The following is a 20,531-nucleotide window of genomic DNA, read 5'->3' on the forward strand; positions in this document are numbered from 1 at the left end:
CAGCCATACATAGATACGTACCCATTCTCCCCCAACCTCCCCTACCATCCAGGCTGGCACATAATGTTGAGTAGACTTCCATGTGCTATGCAGTAGGTCCTTGTTGGTTATTCATTTTGAACATAGCAGTGTGTACGTGACCTTCTCAAACTCCCTAACCCTTCCCTACCAGCAACTATAATTTCATTTTCTAAGTCTGTGAGTCTTTCTGTTTTGTAAGTGAGTTCATCTGTATCATTTCTTTTTAGATTCAACATATAAGGGATGTCATATCTTTTTCCTTCTCTGCCTGACTTCACTCAGTATGACATTCCTAGGTCAATCCATGTGGCTGCAAATGGCATGATTTCATTCTTTTTAATGATTGAGTAATATTCCACTGTATATATGTACCACATCTTCTTTATCCATTCCTCTGTTGACAGACATTTAGGTTGTTTTCATGCCTTGTCTATTGTAAAAACAGTGCTGCAGTGAATATTGGGGAACATGTATCCTTTCATATCATTTTTTTTCTCCAGTTATATTCCCAGGAGTAGGATTTGCAGGGTCATATGGTATCTCTATTTTTAGTTTTTTAAGGAACCTCCATACTCTTCTCTATAGTGGGTGTACCAATTTACATTCCCCTCAACAGTATAAGAAGGTTCCCTTCTCTCCACACCCTCTCCAACTTTTGTTGTTTGTGAAATTTTTGATGATAGCCATTCTGACCAGTGTGAGGTGATACCCTCTTGTAGTTTGATTTGCGTTTCTCTAATAACTTGTGACACTGAATATCTTTTCATGTGCCTGTTGGCCATCTGTGTGTCCTCTTTGGCAAAACATCTATCCAGATATTCTGCCCATTTTTTAAGTGGACTGTTTTGATGCTGTAAAGTGTCATAAACTTTTTAAATTTTGGAGACTAATCCCTTACCAGTCATATCATTTGCAAATATTTTTTCCCAATCGGTGGGCTGTCTTCATTTTGCTTATCGTTTCCTTTGCTGTGCAAAAGCTTTTGAGTTTTAAGTAGGTCCCATTTGTTATTTTTGTTTTTATTTCCATTATTCAGTGTGATGTTTCTTACTGAGACAGATTGATAGAAAAATCAGTACTGCAAGTGGCTCTAGGAAACTATACTTCAAAACTGGGCCACCAGTTCTTTTAAACTGGTTATATTAATATCAGATAATTATACTCTAGAGGCAAAGAGGAATATTGCATGACAATAAAAAGATCAATCCACCAAAAAGATGTAGCAATCTAAATGCTTAAAATCAAGCAAGAAAGCTTTAAAATACATGAAGCAAAACTGATAGAGCTAAAAGGAGAAGTAGAAAAATCAATTATACTTGGGAACTTCAATACCACACTGTCACTGATTGATACAATTGCTAGAGAGAAAATCATCAAGGATATAGAAAAGCTGATGAAAATCATCATATCAACAGGAACTAATTGGCAGTCATAGAACACCCAGCAATAGCAGAATACACATTCTTTTCAAGCACATATAAAATGTACACCAACATAGACCATAATCTGGACCATAAAACAAACCTTGACACATTTAAAACAATCAGAATAATGTAGAATAGACTCCTTGACCATAATGGAATCCCACAAAAATCAACAACATAGTGACAATAAGAAGATCACGAGCACTTGGAAATTAAACAGCACCCTTTTAAATAATCTATGGGTCAAAGAAGATTTTTGAAGGAAAAAAAGAAGGAATGAAGATGCAAACATCAAAATCTGTTGTTCAGTCACTAAGTCACATCCAACTCTTTGCAACCCCATGGACTACAGCACACCAGGCTCCCCTGTCCTCTACTATCTCCCAGTTTGCTCAGATTCATGTTCATTGAGTTGGTGATGCTATCTAACCATTCAGTCTCTGCTGCCCCTTCTCCTTTTGCCTTCAACCTTACCCAGCATCAGGGTCTTTTCCAATGAGTTGGCTCTTGGCACAGCTTCAGGGTTAGTCCTCCCAATGAATATTCAGGGTTGATTTCCTTTAGGATTGCCTCGTTTGACCCCTGCAGTTCAAGAGACTCTCAGGAATCTTCTCCAACACAATTCAAAAGCATCAAAATTCTTCGGCACTCAGCCTTCTTTGTGGTCCAACTCTCACATCCATACATGACTACTGGGAAAATCACAACTTTGGCTATATGGACCTTTGTTGGTAAAGTGATGTCTCTGCTTTTTAATATGCTGTCTAGGTTTGTCATAGCTTTCTTCCAAGGAGCAAGCATCTTTGAATTTCATTGCTACAGTCACCATCTGCAGTGATATTGGAGCCCAAGAAAATAAAATCTGTCACTATCTCCACTTGTTCCCCATCTATTTGCCATGATCTTAGTTTTTTGAGTGTTGAGTTTCAAGCTGGCCTTTTCACTCTTTTCTTTTACTTTCATCAAGAGGTTCTTTAGTTCCTCTTCACTTTCTGCCATTAGAGTGGGGTACCATCTGCACATCTGAGTTTGTTGATATTTTTCCTGGCAATCTTGATTCCAGTTTGTGATTCATCCAGCCTGGCATTTTGCATGCATGATATACTTTGCATACAAGTTACATAAGCAGGGTGACAGTGTGCAGCCTTATCATACTTCTTCCCCAATTTTGTACCAGTCCATTTTCCCATGTTTAGTTCTAGCTGTTGCTTCTTGACCCACGTACAGGCTTTTCAGGAGGCAGGTAATATGATCTGGTATTCCTGTCTCTTTAAAAATTTTCCACAGTTTGTTGTGATCAACACAAAGGCTTTAGCATAGTCAATGAAGCAAAAGTAGATGTTTTTCTGGAATTTCCTTGCTTTTTCTGTGATCCAGTGAATGTTGGCAATTTGATCTCTGGTTCCTCTGCCTTTTCTAAACCCAGTTTGTACATCTGGAAGTTCTTGGTTCACGTACTGTTGAAGCCTAGCTTGAAAGATTTTGAGCATAACCTTGCTAGCATGTGAAATGAGTGCAATTGTATGGTAGTTTGAATATTCTTTGGCATTGCCCTTCTTTGGGATTGGAATGAAAACTGACCTTTTCCAATACTGTGATCACTGCTGAGTTTTCCAGATTTGCTGATATATTGAGTACAGCACTACTGAGGGAAATTTAAGTGCTTACTTTGTAAAAGAAGTATCTCAAATCACTAAGTTCATGTAAAAAAGCTAGAAAAAGAAGAGCAAAAAAACCCCAAAAAGGAAAGTATAAAGAGCAGAAATTAATGAAATTGAAAAGAGGACTATGAGAGGGAAAAATTAATGAAACAAAGCTACTCCGTTAAGAAACCCAACAAAATTGATGAACCTCAGCAAGATTCACAAAAAGAAGACTTCCCTGGTGGCTCAGATGGTAAAGAATCTGCCTGCAATATAGAACACCCAGATTTGATCTGTGGGTTGGGAGGATTCCCTGGAGAAGAGAATGACTACCCACTCCAGTATTCTTACTTGGCGAATTCCATAGACAGAGGAGCCTGGTGGACTGTAGTCCATGGGATCACAAAGAATCGGACATGACTGAGCGACTAACGTAAAGAAGACACAAGCTACTAATATCAGGAATGAAAAAGGAAATGTCACAACAGATACTGTAGTTATTAAAAGAATAATAAAGGAATACTGTGCTCAAATTAAAAAACTCAGAAGAAATGGACAAGTTCCTCAAAAATCTAAAGCCACCAAATGAAGCCAAGATGAAGTAGAGAACCTGGATAATGCTAAAATTGAATTTGTAATTAAAATACTCTCAAAAAAAAAATAACTCCAGGCTGAGATAGTTTCCCTGAAAATTTTTTTGAAACATTCAAAGAAGTACTTTATACAATTTCTTTCAGAAAGTAGAAGGAATACTTCCTGACATATTTTAGAGAGGTTTATTCCAGGTGCAAGGCTGGTTCAATATGGAAACTCATCAATATAATCCAACATTATCAAGAGGCTAAAGCAGGAAAGAACTGTATCTTTTGATTCAGAAGTGACATTTGACAAAATTCAGCACCAATTCATGGTTTAAAAGAAAACATTAAAAATAGATGGGAAATTCTGCAGTCTCGTAAAGAGGATCCACTTCGGATAATCTACAGCTAGCATACCACTTGACACTGACAGACTGTTTTCCGTCTCAGATCCCAAGTAATGAAAGGCTGGCCACTCCCACATCTGTTACTCAACATAGTACTACAAATTGTAGCCACTGCAAGAAAAAACATACAAAAGCACAAATTAGAAGAAATAGAAATCTGCAGATCATATGATTGTCTACATAGAAGACTGCAAAGAACCTACAACAAAACTTCTAGAACTACTGTATTCAGTAAGATATATGAGCAGTAAAAAATGAATTTTTGTGTATTTTCTATTTACTGACAATAAATAAGTAGAAACCAAATTTTTTTCAAATTCAGTACTGTTTACCATTGCTCCAAAAGAAAATGATTTATGTAAATGTACCAAAACGTGTACAGGATCAGAGGGTGGGACGAATGGGTAGAGTAGCATGGAAACATATAAAATACCATACGTAAAATAGATGGGCAGTGGGAATTTGCTGTATGACTCGGAGCTCAAACTGGGGCTCTGACAACCTAGAGAGTTGGGATGGGGTGGGAGGTGGGACATATGTATACCTGTGGCTGATTCATGTTGATGTATGGCAGAAACTAACACAATATTATAAAGCAATTATCCTTCAATTAAAAATAAATTTAAAAATATGTTCAGGATCTATATTTTGAAACTTACAAAATGCTGATGGAAGAAATTAAAGGGAGACCTAAATAGATTTATTATGTTCATGGATTGAAAAATTTAACACAGTAAAGTTGTTAATTTTCCTCTAAATTGTTCTATAGGTTGGTGCAATTCCTGTCAAAATCCTAGCCAGCCTTTTATTTCTGTAGACATAGGCAAGGTTATTCTACTGTATATATGGGACACATACAGTTGGAAGAGTGGAGAAGGATTGGCCAAGATGCTAGAATAGAAGGACCCTGAGCTCACCTCCTCTCTTGGGCCCACCAGAGTCACAGATATTTGCAGAACAACCATTGGTGAAAAGACCAGAGCCTATCCAAGATAAGAAAATGATAAATCATTTTCTCATGTTAAGTCTTACATTTAGGTGCACTAATCACTAGAGCATGGTACTAGTAGAGGGAGAGAGGTACAGAGAACAATGAAACAGAATAGAAAACCTGGAAATAGACCCGTTCAAATATACCCAATAAATTATTTACAAAGAAGCAAAGGCAGTTCAATGGATGAGAAGTAGCCTTTACATTAGATGGTGTTGGAGCAGTTGGACATCCATCAGCAAAAAATTGAACCTCAACCTAAACTTCACACCTTAACATTAAAAACGCAAAAGTGGTCATGGATTTAAATGTAAAACATAAAACTAGGGAACTTTGAGAAAAGAGTGTAAGGAAAATTTTAAGGATCTAGGATTTGACCAGAGTTCTTAGATTTGACACCAAAAGTTTAATGCACAAGAGGAAAAATGGATAAATTGGATGTCATCAAAGTGAAACTTCTGTTCTGTGAAAGACCTAAAAGGACAGTAAAGATAAATTATAGATTAGCAGAAAATATTTACAAATCACAAATCCAACAAAGGTCTTTCTTATATGTAGAATATATAGTCTTGGACTTCCCTGGTCGTCCAGTGGTTAAGAGTCCGTCTGTCAGTGCAGGGGACACTGGTTTCACCTCTAGTTGAGGAAGATCCCACAAGCTGTGGAGCATCTGAGCTCTGTGCCACAACTACTGAGCCCGAGCTCTAGAGCCCATGCTCTGCAACAAGAGAAGCCACCATAATGAGAAGCCTTCATGTCGCAACTAAAGAGTAGCTTCCACTCACCTTGACTAGAGAAAGCTCATTAGCATTAAGGAAGACCGAGCACAGCAACCAATCAATCAATAAATATTTTTAAAAATCTATATTAAAGAATGGGAGAGAGGATAGGTGTAACTATAAAGGGGTGATGTGAAATAGTCTTTGATAGTATAGTTGATTTTCTTGACCATGGTGGTGGTGATGCAAGGCTATACAAAAAAACTGCATAGCACATATACACACAAGTGCATGTATAACTGGTGAAACTGAAAAAGCTTCATGGCTTTTACTAATACCACTTGGTGATTTTCATATAGGTCTATAGTTGCTTAAATGTTAGCATTGGGTGGGGGGAGTTGGCGGGAGGGTGCACAGAACTTCCCTATGCATTTCTTTGCAACTTCCTATGAACCCATAATTATTTCAAAGTGAAAATTTTTAAAAAGTGGATTCTTGAGTTGTGTTGGTCATTTGTTTGAATATTATGTAACCTCTTTGCCAGGGATGAATAGGACATGGTCATCTGATATGCAGTGTCCTCACAATTATACCAATTATCACCAGTGGTATTAAGGAACGATACCTTGTATAAAGGGCAGGCTTTGGAAGACCAGGTATCTGTGGCACTTACATCACTGTAACAACAATAGTGATTATAAAGATTTTAGAGTTAATCTGGTTTCCCATGGCCCCGGTTAGCACATTTAGGGGAAAAGAGACAAGTTATTAGCCTACAATTAAAACAGGCGTGGAGAACCAGAAGGCCTCCATGGCAACTCTGAAGTAGTACCTCATCCGGTGTCACAGAGCAGGTAAGGGTGAGGAGCCCCAGTATGACACATTCCCCACAGATCCTCCCAGCCACTTGGTAGCCAGTTGATTACATTCAGCCCATCTCATCATTGAGGGTACAATGCTTTGTCCTCACCAGGGATACATACACATTTGGGGTATGGATTTGTCTTTCCTGAAATCAGGACTTCTGATCATACCACCATTTTTGAACGGATGTAACCATCACCGTGGAATAACATTCAACATCACTTTGACAAGGAGATGCGTTCTTTTGTAAATGGACATGTGGGCCATTGGCTCATGCCCACAAACTTCACAAGTTTTACCATATGCCGCGTAATGCAGAAGCAGCTGGCTGATAGGTAGAATGAGCTGCTAAAGACTAGTTACAGCACAAATTGGAGACATTTGGAAAGTGTGGGTGTTGTCTTACAGAGGCTTTATATACCTTAGATAGAGGCCAACAGGTACCATCTCCCCCATGGCCAGAATGCATAGGTTTGGGAACTAAGGAATAGTATCCCAATTGAAGGATTTTTATTTCCCATCTTTGTGACCTTGGCCTCAGTCTTTGGAAGTTCAAGTACCCAAAGGAAGGATGCGTCCCCCAGGATGAATTGGAAGCTGAGACCACCCTGTCACCTTTTGGGGTTCCTCATGCCACTGGACCAACAGAAAGGGAAAGAGATCATTGTACCTGATGGATGATTGTTTTTGTTTACGGGGGAAAATGAGTTGCTGCTACACAGTGGGGGCAAGAAGGGCTATGTTTGGAAGCCAGGAGGTTCATGAGAGTATGCTTCTTGGGACTCACTTGCCCAATAGCCCTGCTCAATGGAAAACTGCAATAATCCAATAAAGACAGGACCAGCAAGGACTCAAATCTTCCCAGCATTCCTGCTGGCAGAGTATAAGCAGAAGATGGAATGAGTAATGGGAAAATTAAACTGTGATTATCAGTATAGGCCTTGTTACCAAATAATAGAAGTGGAGACCATAGCAATCATGTTATGTGATTCTTTTTAAAATCTCTTTTCCCTCCTATTATTTTATATGCTGGGTGTGACAAGCTAAGGATGCTCTGATGAGTACCCAATTCTAAAAGCAAGGGACTTGAATATTAGTAAAGATTGATCCCAAAGCCTAGGTTTGAAGAGGATCACCGTTGAGAAAGTGTTCTCAATGTTAGGATGCCTGTAGATCTGATCTCTGGATCAGACATCAGGTAATGATTGGGCAAGAAAGAAGAGCATCTGTGAAGTGCTGTGGCTGGGTAGGAAGTAAGAACCTCAGTATCTTTCTCAGCTGACTCTATAAAAAGAAAGCTCTTGGTAAGGGTGGAAATTTGCCAGGATCAAGGAGTTAAGTGGATTCCCTGGGTTGGAGGGAGCCTAGTTGTGAAGAAAGTTGTGGAAAGACAGAGTCCTACTGAAATCACAGAGTTTGAGCCTTGAAAACCAGTCATCACCCTGGGTCGTGTTCGTCCCAAAGCTGATTTCTCCCCAGGCTTCCTTCTGTGCCTGCTTCTCTAACCAGTTCTTTCTTGTCAGCCAGGATTATGCTCCATATAGCAGGTCCCTTCTTTTTCAGTTCATCTTCTAAGTGATGGAATGGTCCCTGAGATAAGTCAAGATATTACTAGATGCCTACACCTGAGCTACTGTAACTTCTCCCAAATGTCCAGAGAGTGGAAGTCTCTCCTCAGCACCTGGGCCAACCCTTGCCCTAGAATCATCATCTCCAGTAATTATTTTCTCCAGTTTCCCCTCGCCTGTATTCCTCACCTACAGCCCCTCTTGCATGAATCTTGGTGAGGATTTCCATGCAGGACTATATCTTCTTGATCAGCAAGACTCTCTCTCCTGCCTTCTGGTAGTTGTGCTACTTTGAACAAGGAGTATCTTCCACCACTTTTATTGTTGTTCAGTCGCTAAGTTGAATCTGGGCCTCCTGCGTGGCAGGTAAGAATTCTACCACTGAACCACCAATGCCATGGCTTCACCACTTTGGGTTTCTGCAATACTTCTACTGTTAAAACCATAAATGCTTCTGCTATAGTGTCAATGTTTGTGGCCCCCCCAAATTTACATGCTGAAATCCTAACCCCTAAAGGTGATGGTATTAGTAGGTAGGACCTTTGGGAGGTGTTTACATCATGAGGGTGGAACACTTATGAATGAGATTAGTGCTTTTTAAAGAGGGTCCAGAGGTATTCCTGGTTTCCTTCTACCATGTGAGGACACAATGAGAAGTCTGTGACCCCCTAGAAGAGACCTCATTCAACCATATGGGCTCCCTGAGGTGATAACTTCCAACCTCCGAGTGAAAATTTTGTTTATGACACACCCAGTCTATGTTCGGAGAAGGCAATGGCACCCCTCTCCAGTACTCTTGCCTGAAAAATCCCATGGACGGAGGAGCCTGGTAGGCTGCAGTCCATGGAGTCGCTAAGAGTCGGACACGACTGAGTGACTTCACTTTCACTTTTCACTTTCATGCATTGGAGAAGGAAATGGCAACCCACTCTAGTGTTCTTGCCTGGAGCATCCCAGGGACGAGGGAGCCTGGTGGGCTGTCGTCTATGGGGTCGCACAGAGTCGGACACGACTGAAGCGACTTAGCAGCAGCAGCAACAGCAGTCTATGTTATTTTTATTATAGCAACCTAAATGGACTAAGACAGCTTATAACATTTTTATAGATGTTGGAGATCTTAAATATTATTTGTGGAGACTATAAATATTATTTGTGGCTTCACTTCTAAAGTTCTAATTTTATGAAATTAAATAATAGCTATACTTTCCAATAGTAATAATAAAACAATAGTAACAATTAACTAATATTTACTGAATGGTCAGTATACACCAAGCACATACAATGTTTATAAAGCACTGTATTAGAGTTCTCTGGAGAAACAGAACAAATACTGCTGCTGCTGCTGCTTAGTCGCGTCAGTCATGTCCGACTCTGTGCGACCCCATAGACGGCAGCCCTCCAGGCTCCCCCGTCCCTGGGATTCTCCAGGCAAGAATACTGGAGTGGGTTGCCATTTCCTCCTCCAGTGCATGACAGTGAAAAGTGAAAGTGAAGTCGCTCAGTCGTGTCCGACTCTCCGCGACCCCATGGGCTGCAGCCTACCAGGCTCCTCCGTCCATGGGGTTTCCCAGGCAAGAGTACTGGAGTGGGGTGCCATTGCCTTCTCCGAGAACAAATAGGATACATACAAATACACAGAAAGAAATTTATTATGAAGATTGACGCACTTACAGAGGCTGAAAAGTCCCACGACCTGCTGCCTGCAAGCTGGAGGCCCAGAAAAGCCGATGGTATAGTTCTAGTTCCAACCCAAAGGCCGAAGAACCAGGAAGGAGTGGGAGTGGAGGTTGCTGATGGAGTAAGTCTTGGTCTGAGAAGGCTCAAGAACCAGAGTACCAGTGTCTGAATGCAGGAGAAGGTGGATGTCCCAGCTCAGGCAGAGAACAAACCTGCCCTTCCTCTGCCTTTTGTTCCAATCAGTAATAATACACACCAGCATTGATGAGGGTGATCTTCACTTACTCTACTGATTCAAACACTGATCTCTTCCAGAAACCACCTCACAGACACCCAGAAATAATGTTTTACCAGCTATCTGGGCATCTCTTAGCCCAGTCAAGTTGACATATAACTGTTAATCATCATGAGCACTTTTCCTACAGTATTCATTTTACAGACAAGGAAACCAAGGTCTCAGGAAAGTATGCCCAAGGCTATACAGCTAGAGGGTAAAGAGCTAAGGTTTGAATCCAGGTAGTCTGACTCTAGAGTCATCCTTTTACACTGCTGCCATTGTCCTTTTCTTGTCCTACTGGTTTTACAGTTTTTAGCTGAAAATTATCTTCCTTAGCTTTTCTCCCTCCTCCAAATGCTCCCTTTCTTCACTTCAAGCCAATCTCCAGATAAACATCATCTTCTCAGTCCTTGTGAAATGTACACCCTCTGGATTCAAGAGTGCATTCACCTGGCATTTAAAGTTATGATCCAAAGAGCCAAAGCCTGTGCTTTGACACTACTGAGGTCAGTGTTTCCTGGTCTTTGGTCCATATGAGAATAACTGGGGACCTGTTGAAAGCCAGATTCCTGAGCCGTTTGCAGACATTTTGATTCAATAGTAATCGGGAGTACAGAGGAACCTAGATGTCTCCATTTTTTGCAAGAAGAATTCAATGAGACTTTTGGATCAAGCACTCTTTAAGAAACACTAATGAGTCAAATGTTCACTTTTCTTGATGTCCTTTCTCTTCCAAAGTCTCAGCCTTCAGGCAAGGAAGCTACGCTGAAAATGCCAACATTTTGTTGCCCTCTTAAGTCCTGGAAATATTCTTGAGGCCTTTTCTGGTGCTGTCTCCCCAGGTAGCAACAGGAGTCCTTTGGAGTGTACGTTTCAGAAAGCTCTGTGGCTCAGCTCTGCCCAGAGATGCACAGTAGGCACCCCTCACCACTGCTCCTCGTGGGCACCCACTCTGCGTAGACCTTCATCTGTGCCTCAGCAGGGAACCACCCATCACCAGGACCTGCCTCCTGCTCTCTGCCTGGGCTGGAACTACATCCTGGGATGTTGTTGACTTTTCCAGAAGATGAATAGCCTCACTTTGGAAAAAGTTTATCTCTTGTTCTTTTCCATTATCACTTTGGTTTGGATCACCTCATAAGTGCACTCTTGCCCTCTCTCCCATCCTCCAATGCCCCATCCCATGTACCTGTGGATGTGTGCTTTCCTCCATCCTCTCTAGAGAGTCCCCATCTTTTGGAATTGATTTGAAAGGAGGACAGTGCATATAGATGGACCTGCTTCTGGTAGTCCCAGGGCGGTTCTCCATGCACTTCAGCCAACAAGCTGCTGGGGCTTTCAGGGGGAATTTCAGACCATGGGAACCCCAACCCTCCATTCTGAACTCACATCTCAGTATCCCAGCCATGCCTGAATGGATAAAAATAGTCTCTATTTATTGGGTATTTACTAAGTGTTTCAGTATTGGGTATTACTTAGTGTTTCACTTCGGTATTCTTGCCTTGAGAACCCCATGAACAGTATGAAAAGGCAAAAAGATAGGACACTGAAAGATGAACTCCCCAGGTCGGTAGGTGCCCAGTATGCACCTCCACCTTCAGTGGAGAAATAACTCCAGAAAGAATGAAGAGATGGAGCCAAAGCAAAAACAACACCCAGTTGTGGATGTAACTGGTGATGGAAGCAAGGTCCGATGCTGTAAAGCAGTATTGCATAGGAACCTGGAATGTTAGGTCCATGAATCAAGGCAAATTGGAAGTGGTCAAACAGGAGATAGCAAGAGTGAATGTTGACATTTTAGGAATCAGCGAACTAAAATGGACTGAAATGGGTGAATTTAACTCAGATGACCATTATATCTATTATTGTGGGAAAGAATCCCTTAGAAGAAATGGAGTAGCCATCATAGTCAACAAAAGAGTCCAAAAAGCAGTACTTGGATGCAATCTCAAAAACGATAGAATGATCTCTGTTTGTTTCCAAGTCAAACCATTCAATATCACAGTAATCCAAGTCTATGTCCTGACCAGTAATGATGAAGAAGCTGAAGTTGAATGATTCTATGAAGACCTACAAGACCTTCTAGAACTAACACCCAAAAAAGATGTCCTTTTCATTATAGGGGACTGGAATGCAAAAGTAGGAAGTCAAGAAACACCTGGAGTAACAGGCAAATTTGGCCTTGGAGTACAGAATGAAGCAGGGCAAAGGCTAATAGAGTTTTGCCACGAGAACACACTGGTAATAGCAAACACCCTATTCCAACAACACAAGAGAAGACTCTACATGTGGACATCACCAGATGGTCAACACTGAAATCAGATTGATTATATCCTTTGCAGCCAAAATGGAGAAGCTCTATACAGTCAGCAAAAACAAGACTGGGAGCTGACTGTGGCTGAGATCATGAACTCCTTATTGCCAAATTCAGACTTAAATTGAAGAAAGTAAGGAAAAGCACTAGACCATTCAGGTATGACCTACATCAAATCCCTAACAATTATACACTGGAAGTGAGAAATAGATTTAAGGGACTAGATCTGATAGAGTGCCTGATGAACTATGGACGGAGGTTCGTGACATTGTACAGGATCAAGATCATACCCAAGAAAAAGAAATGCAAAAAAGCAAAATGGCTGTCTGAGGAGGCCTTACAAATAGCTGGGAAAAGAAAAGGAAAAAGCAAAGGAGAAAAGGAAAGATATTCCCATTTGAATGCAGAGTTCCAAAGAATAGCAAGGAGAGATAAGAAAGCCTTCCTCAGTGATCAGTGCAAAGAAATAGAGGAAAACAATAGAATGGGAAAAACTAGAGATCTTTTCAAGAAAATTAGAGATACCAAAGGAACATTTCATGCAAAGATGGGCTCAATAAAGGACAGAAATGGTATGGACCTAACAGAAGCAGAAGATATTAAGAAGAGGTGGCAAGGATACAAAGAAGAACTATACAAAAAGATCTTCACAACCCAGATAATCACAATGGTGTGATCACTCACCTAGAGCCAGACATCCTGGAATGTGAAGTCAAGTGGGCCTTAGGAAGCATCACTACAAACAAAGCTAGTGGAGGTGATGGAATTCCAGTTGAGCTATTTCAAATCCTCAAAGGTGATGCTGTGAAAGTGCTGTACTCAATATGCCAACACATTTGGAAAACTCATCAGTGGCCATGGGACTGGAAAAGGTCAGTTTTCATTTCAATCCCAAAGAAAGGCAATGTCCCAAAATGCTCAAACTACTGCCCAATTGCACTCATCTCACATGCTAGTAAAGTAATACTCAAAATTCTCCAAGCCAGGCTTCCACAATACATGAACTGTGAACTTCCAGATGTTCAAACTGGTTTTAGAAAAGGCAGAGGAACCAGAGATCAAATCGCCAACATCTGCTGGATCATTGAAAAAGCAATAGAGTTCCAGAAAAACATCTATATCTGTTTTATTGACTATGCCAAATCCTTTGACTATGTGGACAATAGTAAACTGTAGAAAATTTTTAAAGAGATGGGAATACCAGACCATCTGACCTGACTCTTGAGAAATCTGTATGCAGGTCACGAAGCAACAGTTAGAACTGGACATGGAATGACAGACTGGTTCCAAATAGGAAAAGGAGTACGTCAAGGCTGTATATTGTCACCCTGCTTATTTAACTTCTATGCAGAGTACATCATGAGAAACGCTGGGCTGGATGAAGCACAAGCTGAAATCAAGATTGCCAGGAGAAATATCAATAACCTCAGATATGCAGATGACACCATCCTTATGGCAGAAAGTGAAGAAGAACAAAGAGCCTCTTGATGAAAGTGAAAGAGGAGAGTGAAAAAGTTGGCTTAAAGCTCAACATTCAGAAAACTAAGATCATGGCATCTGGTCCCATCACTTCATGGGAAATAGATGGGGAAACTGGAAACAGTGGCTGACTTTATTTTTGGGGGCTCCAAAATCACTGCTGATGGTGACTGCAGCCATGAAATTAAAAGACGCTTACTCCTTGGAAGGAAGGTTATGACCAACCTAGATAGCATATTAAAAACCAGAGACATTACTTTGCCAACAAAGGTCTGTCTAGTCAAAGCTATGGTTTTTCCAGTAGTCATGTATGGATGTGAGAGTTGGACAGTGAAGAAAGCTGAGAGCCAAAGAATTGATGCTTTTGAACTGTGGTGTTGGAGAAGACTCTTGAGAGTCCCTTGGACTGCAGGGAGATCCAACCAGTCCATCCTCAAGGAAATCAGTCCTGAATATTCATTGTAAGGACTGATGTTGAAGCTGAAACTCCAATACTTTGGTCACCTCATGCAAAGAGCTGACTCATTGGAAAAGACTCTGATGCTGGGAAAGATTGAGGGCAGCAGGAGAAGGGGACGACAGAGGATGAGATGGTTGGATGGCATCACCGACTCAATGGACATGAGTTTGAGCAAACTCGGGGAGTTAGTGATGGACAGGGAGGCCTGGCGTGCTGCAGTCCATGGGGTCGCAAAGAGTCAGGCATGACTGAGCGACTGAACTGAACTGAGCTGCACTACTAAGTGTTTATTATGGTAGATCCTCCGGAAGGTCCCTTTCATGGCAAATTGAAAGCTTCTGACACTACCATGAGTTGTTCTCCTCAGGGAAAGCAGATGAGATGACCAGAGTGGGATCAGGGTCTGTGGTTCTTAACAAGCTTGGCAGAGATGTGTGTGGCTGAGAACATCGAAGTCATAGAGTGTTTACAAACACTTTCTTCTTAGTTGGCAGATAGTTGGCAGGTACTGAGTGGGCATCTCTGCATTTGATAAGAAATAAAAGATTAATAAAATATTTGGAGCAGCCTCTGTATCCTGAAATATTGCAATTTTTTAACCTGCTGTGATAAAAAAAATCCTATCGAGGCCAGAAAAGCCTTAAAATAGTGTTTTACATGTGTTTTATTTTCATTTTACCCTCACCAAAAACTGTGATTCTGTTTATCTTATAGATGAAGAAACTAAAGCTCGGCGATATTAAATTTGTCAATGGTCATACGATGACTGGGAGCTAACACTGATACCACCCCTACTTTTTGTCCCCTGTACACCTGACTCTCTGGATTTCTGTGCCCAGAACACAGAGCATGTGGTCTTGGAGGAACTGAGCTCATGGAAGCTAAAATAGATTGACCTCGACGATTCAAATAGTTTTTCTTTAAATTGCCTAAGTTGGGAAAGGTTCTACTTATTTACTTTCTTTCTCAGAGGAGAAACCAAACTGTAACTCCAGAGAGAGTTTTAAGAATTGAAAAAACTTTACTGGTAACTATAGGTAAATGTAAGCAAATCTTGATAAATCTAGGTAAGTCATCATGTAACCTTGGATGAAGCAGGGATTACTTATCAAGACAACAAAAGTAGAAGCCATAAGGGAAAGGACTGATAAATGTAACTACATGAAGATGTATAACTTCTGTATGTCAGCCAGGCTATCTACAGAGTAGAGTTCACCTTTGAAGGCTTCCTGAGCTGAAGCTGACTGACTTCCTGTTTAGTACCTTTAGTTAGAGATCCTAACTTTGACACAGTTATGGTTTATGAGGGTCAGCATGTATCATTGTTCAGTGTTCTACCTGTGCAATCGTACGTGGCAGCTCCTGTTGGTTATTCTCTCATAATGCCCCAATTAAGGGACAGACACTAGCCCAAAAACCTCTCCGCCCCAACAAAAACACACAAACACGCACACACCCCTAGGAATTTTTCTGAGTTACATCAAAGCTCTAAGTCCTCATGTTCTCCACTTCTTTATGTCTTTCCTGATCTGATCCCAGCCGTAGTTCCAAAGGAGAGAAGACACAGAAATATAAGACTCTAGTGGTGCTTCATATACCTTGAAAGTCATAGCCAAGGTTTTTTTTTCAATAGCAAGAAACAGAGTAATGCTTCAAATTGCCCTAAATAGGATATGGATGGATTCACTCTAAAGACACTGGATACAGTTGGATTCTTGGCTGCTAGCAGTCTCAACCAAGCCTGGGCATCCTAGTCAAGAGAGGATTACAGGAGAGCTTTGGGGGCCCACAGAATGGAGAGAAGCTGGCAGTGGTGTCTTGGGAAACAAACAGAACTCAGGGCGACAGGAGTCACAACTGTGATCCTTCGTCCTAGAGGACGAAAAGACTGGTCATTTGCTGTCATGGCAGTTGTCATGTCTGACTTCCCGAAGCTCCTTTAAGGACTCTGAAGTCCTGGGAGAGAGTGTCCAACTGGCTGAGCCTTGGCCACGCTGCAGTGACAGGAAGGGGGAGGCCCTGACTCTGAAGTTTCCAGAGAGGCGGGCACTTCTGCTCCGAGACCACTTACAAGAAGTGGTGAGAGGTGTTTTAGGAAGGAGAGGTTGAAAGCTGGGAGCTAAAAATGATGAATATTCACCTCCAAGGCCATCTCAGAATTCATGGGCAAAAAGACTCATGAGGGATGAGATCCACAAATGCCTGAAAGTGTGTCTTTCTGTTTTCTCCCCCCACCCCTGTGATCTTTTTTTCTCTGACTGCTGAACTTTCTCCATTTCTCCCTGCATGGGGTGCCTTCTGAGCCTCCATTTTATTCATCTGAGTTCCAGCCACATACAGAAGCTAGCATCTCATTCCCAATTCCAAATTCTTAGGAGAGATCATCAAATTGCTTTTACTTGAATCAAGTGTCTTTCTCTGTTGTTCGGGGGGTGGTCTCAGAGAACATATTTCTTTTAAACAGAGGAGAAAACCCAAACATGCCCTATGTTGAGCAATAAAGTTGGGGGGCATTCCCACTAGGGGTTCGTATCTGTATAGATGAGGCTGTGGATAACAAATTTGAAGAGAACTTGTTGCATGAGTAAACAGCACAGAGAAGTTGCAAGGGGGATGTTTAACCTATAAAGAAAGCTGGTTCTTTTTAAATCACTTTATTCACCATGTCTCCAAGCAGCTAAATGTTTCTTGGATCCAATTTTAGCTCAGCCTTACAGCAGGTTCATGTTGCTTTATGCATCTGAATAGAGCCAAACTGTACTTCTTTAAAAATAGACCATAATTTGGACTTTCCCTAGAGCAATAGGGCCTCTTGTCCTTCTTTCCAATGAAATTAAGTTTTACTCCCTACTTGGTACCCTTCTCTACAACTGAAATCTGCACACTCCTGCCGTATATGAGGTACCCTATACATATTGGTTAGGGTTTCCCCAGTGGCTCAGCAGTAAAGCATCTGCCTGCCAATGCAGGAGATGCAGGTTCAATCCCTGGGTAGGGAAATTCCCCTGGAGAAGAAAACGGCAACCCACTCCAGTATTCTTTTCTGGGACATTCCATGGACAGAGGAGCCTGGTGTGCTGCAGTCCATTGGGTCCCAAAGGAGTCGGACACGACTGAGCAACTGAACAATACATATTGGTAAATGAATGAATGAATCAGCCAATTACTTCATCCATGCCAAATGTGTCTTCTCCAGTAACACATAAAGGCCAAGTTCAGCAGCAAGAAACTTGATCTACTCCACCTGCTCACAGAATGACCCTCCTACTTCCTCCCAGCTTTAACTTCAGTTCCATCTCCTCCTTCACCCCTGTGGGCCAAGTCACCACCACATCTCCCTTTGACCCTCTGCTGTGGCTTCTAACTGGCCTCTTCACCCCCACTCTGGCCCCTTGCACCCCATTCCCCCAAAGGCAGCCAGAGGGAGATGCTGAAAAGTAAACCAGGTCCTGCCATCCCTCTGGACTTGGGCTGCAGGCAGCTTTGCACGGGCCCTGTGTGGTTCTCCAGCCTCACTTCCTCCAATCCCTCCTCCTCCCAGTCTGCACTCCAGCCAGGATGTTCTCTCTTCCCTCCCTCTTCCCAGGACCTTGACTCAGACCATTTCCTTCCTTCTCGCAAGAAACCTCTTGTCCTCTGCCCCAACCTCAGTCTTTACCATCTGAGCCACCGGGGAAGCCTCCAGTCTTGCCCAGTGAACTAATTGGCCTTCAGATCTCACCTCAAATACCTCTCGCTGTCCCAGGACTGGATAAGGGCTCCTTGCTATCTGCTGTCAAGCACCACCATTTTCTCTACTTTATTGCACTTACTGGAATGGTGTGAGATTGGCTTGGTTACTTTATAAGCACCAGTTTCCTCTACTGAAGTGGAAACTCCTTGAGGTCTAGGACTATATTAGTTTTCTCTGGCTGCCATAACAAAATACCACAAGCTGGGTGACTTAAAATGACAGAAATTTGTCTTCTCACAGTTCTGGAGGCTGGAAGCCTGAGGTCAATCTGTCGGTCAACAGGTCTGGTTTCTTCTGAGGTCTCTCTGCTGGGCTTGCGGATGCCCTCTCCTTGTAGTGTCCTTGCATGTTCTTTCCTCTGTGTGCATGCCTCCCTGGTATTAGTATCTCTTCATTTATCCAAATGTCCTCTTCGTATAAGAACCTGTTGGGTTGTATTAGATTAGATCCCACTCTAACAGCCTTAATCACCTTTTGACTTAATCACCTTCTTAACTGAGGTCAATGGTTCAATAGCCAAATTTTGGGAGAACACGATTCAGCCCATAACAGAGACAATGTCACTTAGGTTCACCTCTGTGTCCGCATCACCCAGGACAGAGCTTGACATGCTCTAGGACTCCATACATATCTGTTAAATGAATGATTAAATTTAAGCCCCCTCATTCCCCCCCCCCCCCAATCACATATTGTGCTAGGGGCAAAGAGGCACAGATTGTAGCAGGAGGACCATAAGCGATCACAAAAAATGTCTGCTATTCTGATCTTAAAATCACAGATCTTTGGGGAAGTATTGCTACCTCCTGGTACCTTCATATGAGCCAAAGCCAGCATCTGATCCTTCCTGCCCTGGGAGTGTGTACTACCCCAGTGGGCTCTTGGGGGAGGAGTTTTGCTGACAGCTGCACACCCACACCCATCCAAATGGCCCACTTTAGAAGGTGAGTCACCCAACTGCTGGGAGTGGGTCCACACAGCTCCGGGAAAGCAGTTTAGCAACAGGTACTAGGACCTAAAAAAAGGCATGTCCTGTGCCCTTATAGCTCCAAAGCTAGAAATCCCAACTGAGGAACAAGCAGAGAGGGGCTCAAGACAGGTATATATCCCAGTTTTTATATAAAAAGTGATTTCTCACTACTGGAAAGAGCCTAAATATGCTCCAATAGGAGAAAGCCTTGAGAATTTAATATATTCATATGATAGAAAATCAAGTAGCTATTGAAAAAAAACTTTGTAAAGAATATTTAATGATGCAAGGAAGTATTACTTGAAAAAGCAGGACACAGAACTGCACAGACACTTTTATCTCAGTCATAGGATAAAGACCGTAACAACATGCGTATATGCATGCAATTAAAAGGAAAAAGTCTGGGTTGGTAAATAACCAAATATTAATATTGTATTTTTTTCGGACTCCGCGATTTCTTTCTTTTATGCTTTTTGTTAAAAGTAGTATGTGTTGTTTTTACAACCAGAGAAGAAGGGTACAAAGTTTTTAAGGCAGCCAGCGCTGCTACTCAATGAAATTCCTCTACTCTGGTCTTCTGTCTGGAAAGTGCCGGCCCTGCGCCTGCTCCCCAGAGCGTTCTCGGGCCGGTCTGGCTGGCTGCGAGGGAGAGTGCTGGAATTCCCGCGGTGGGAGGCCACCGGCTTGGCGTCGCGCACTGCCCGAGGTGGACGGTCGGGGGAGGGACCAAGTCTTTCTCCCGTCCTGGAGCAAGATCTGGACTGCGCTGGGCGCCCGGAACCCTGGTCCAGTCCTCAGCCATCGCGGCCGCCGCCCAGTCCGCTGTTCCACCGCCAGGTGCAAAATGCCTTGTCATTGGGAGAGTCTGCGGCCGGAGCATTGAATTACAGCTTAGCCAAGCTCGCGCAGAGCGGCGCGGGTGGAAGATGAGCAGAAGCCCCTGTTCTTGGAGCACCCGCTGAGAAGCGGGCTAAGCGTACCCCGGGGCGCGGACCGAGTAGAGGCCACTGGAGCAGCCCGGGACTGGCCTGTTTTTTCTCATTCAAGAGCCATTGCTCTGAGCTGAGAATCAGTGATCCGAGCCAGCCTCCTTCCACCAGCCGTCTGCTGTGAGGGGATCCACGAGCTGCGCCTCGGCAATCCCCAACCTTCCCCAGCCCTCTCCACGCTCTGGGTGCACGGGATCCTCACTCCCATCAGTCATGCTGAGGGTCTTCATCCTCTACGCGGAGAACGTCCACACCCCTGACACCGACATCAGCGATGCCTACTGCTCCGCGGTGTTTGCAGGTAGGAGGGGCCCGCGATCCTTCCGGGGAAGAGGGGGTGGGAGTTGGAGAGGGGACGCCGCGGCTCTCCACCTCGAACACCTGAATGTGAAAGATGAGACTCCTCGGCCAGATTGACCT

General features: G+C 42.7%; 1 protein-coding gene across 15 annotated transcripts in view; it reads left to right on the forward strand.

The window, feature by feature from the left end:
* The first annotated feature begins 19,734 nt into the window (after positions 1–19,734).
* The window catches only part of DYSF (dysferlin), a 226,425-nt gene continuing 225,628 nt past the window's right edge, over positions 19,735–20,531 (forward strand). For 7 of the 15 annotated variants that reach the window (XM_081590434.1, XM_081590440.1, XM_081590435.1 and 4 more), the window contains exon 1: positions 19,735–20,412. In XM_081590434.1, the coding sequence (XP_081446560.1) occupies positions 20,325–20,412 (88 nt within the window). In that variant the 5' untranslated portion in view covers positions 19,735–20,324. The remainder of the gene's footprint in view (positions 20,413–20,531) is intronic. The other 8 variants (XM_081590397.1, XM_081590393.1, XM_081590401.1 and 5 more) reach the window with 2 other exon arrangements.

This window comes from Giraffa tippelskirchi, chromosome 4, assembly GCF_054371585.1.
Source record: "Giraffa tippelskirchi isolate mGirTip1 chromosome 4, T2T-mGirTip1v1.2.pri, whole genome shotgun sequence".
NCBI lineage: Eukaryota > Metazoa > Chordata > Mammalia > Artiodactyla > Giraffidae > Giraffa > Giraffa tippelskirchi.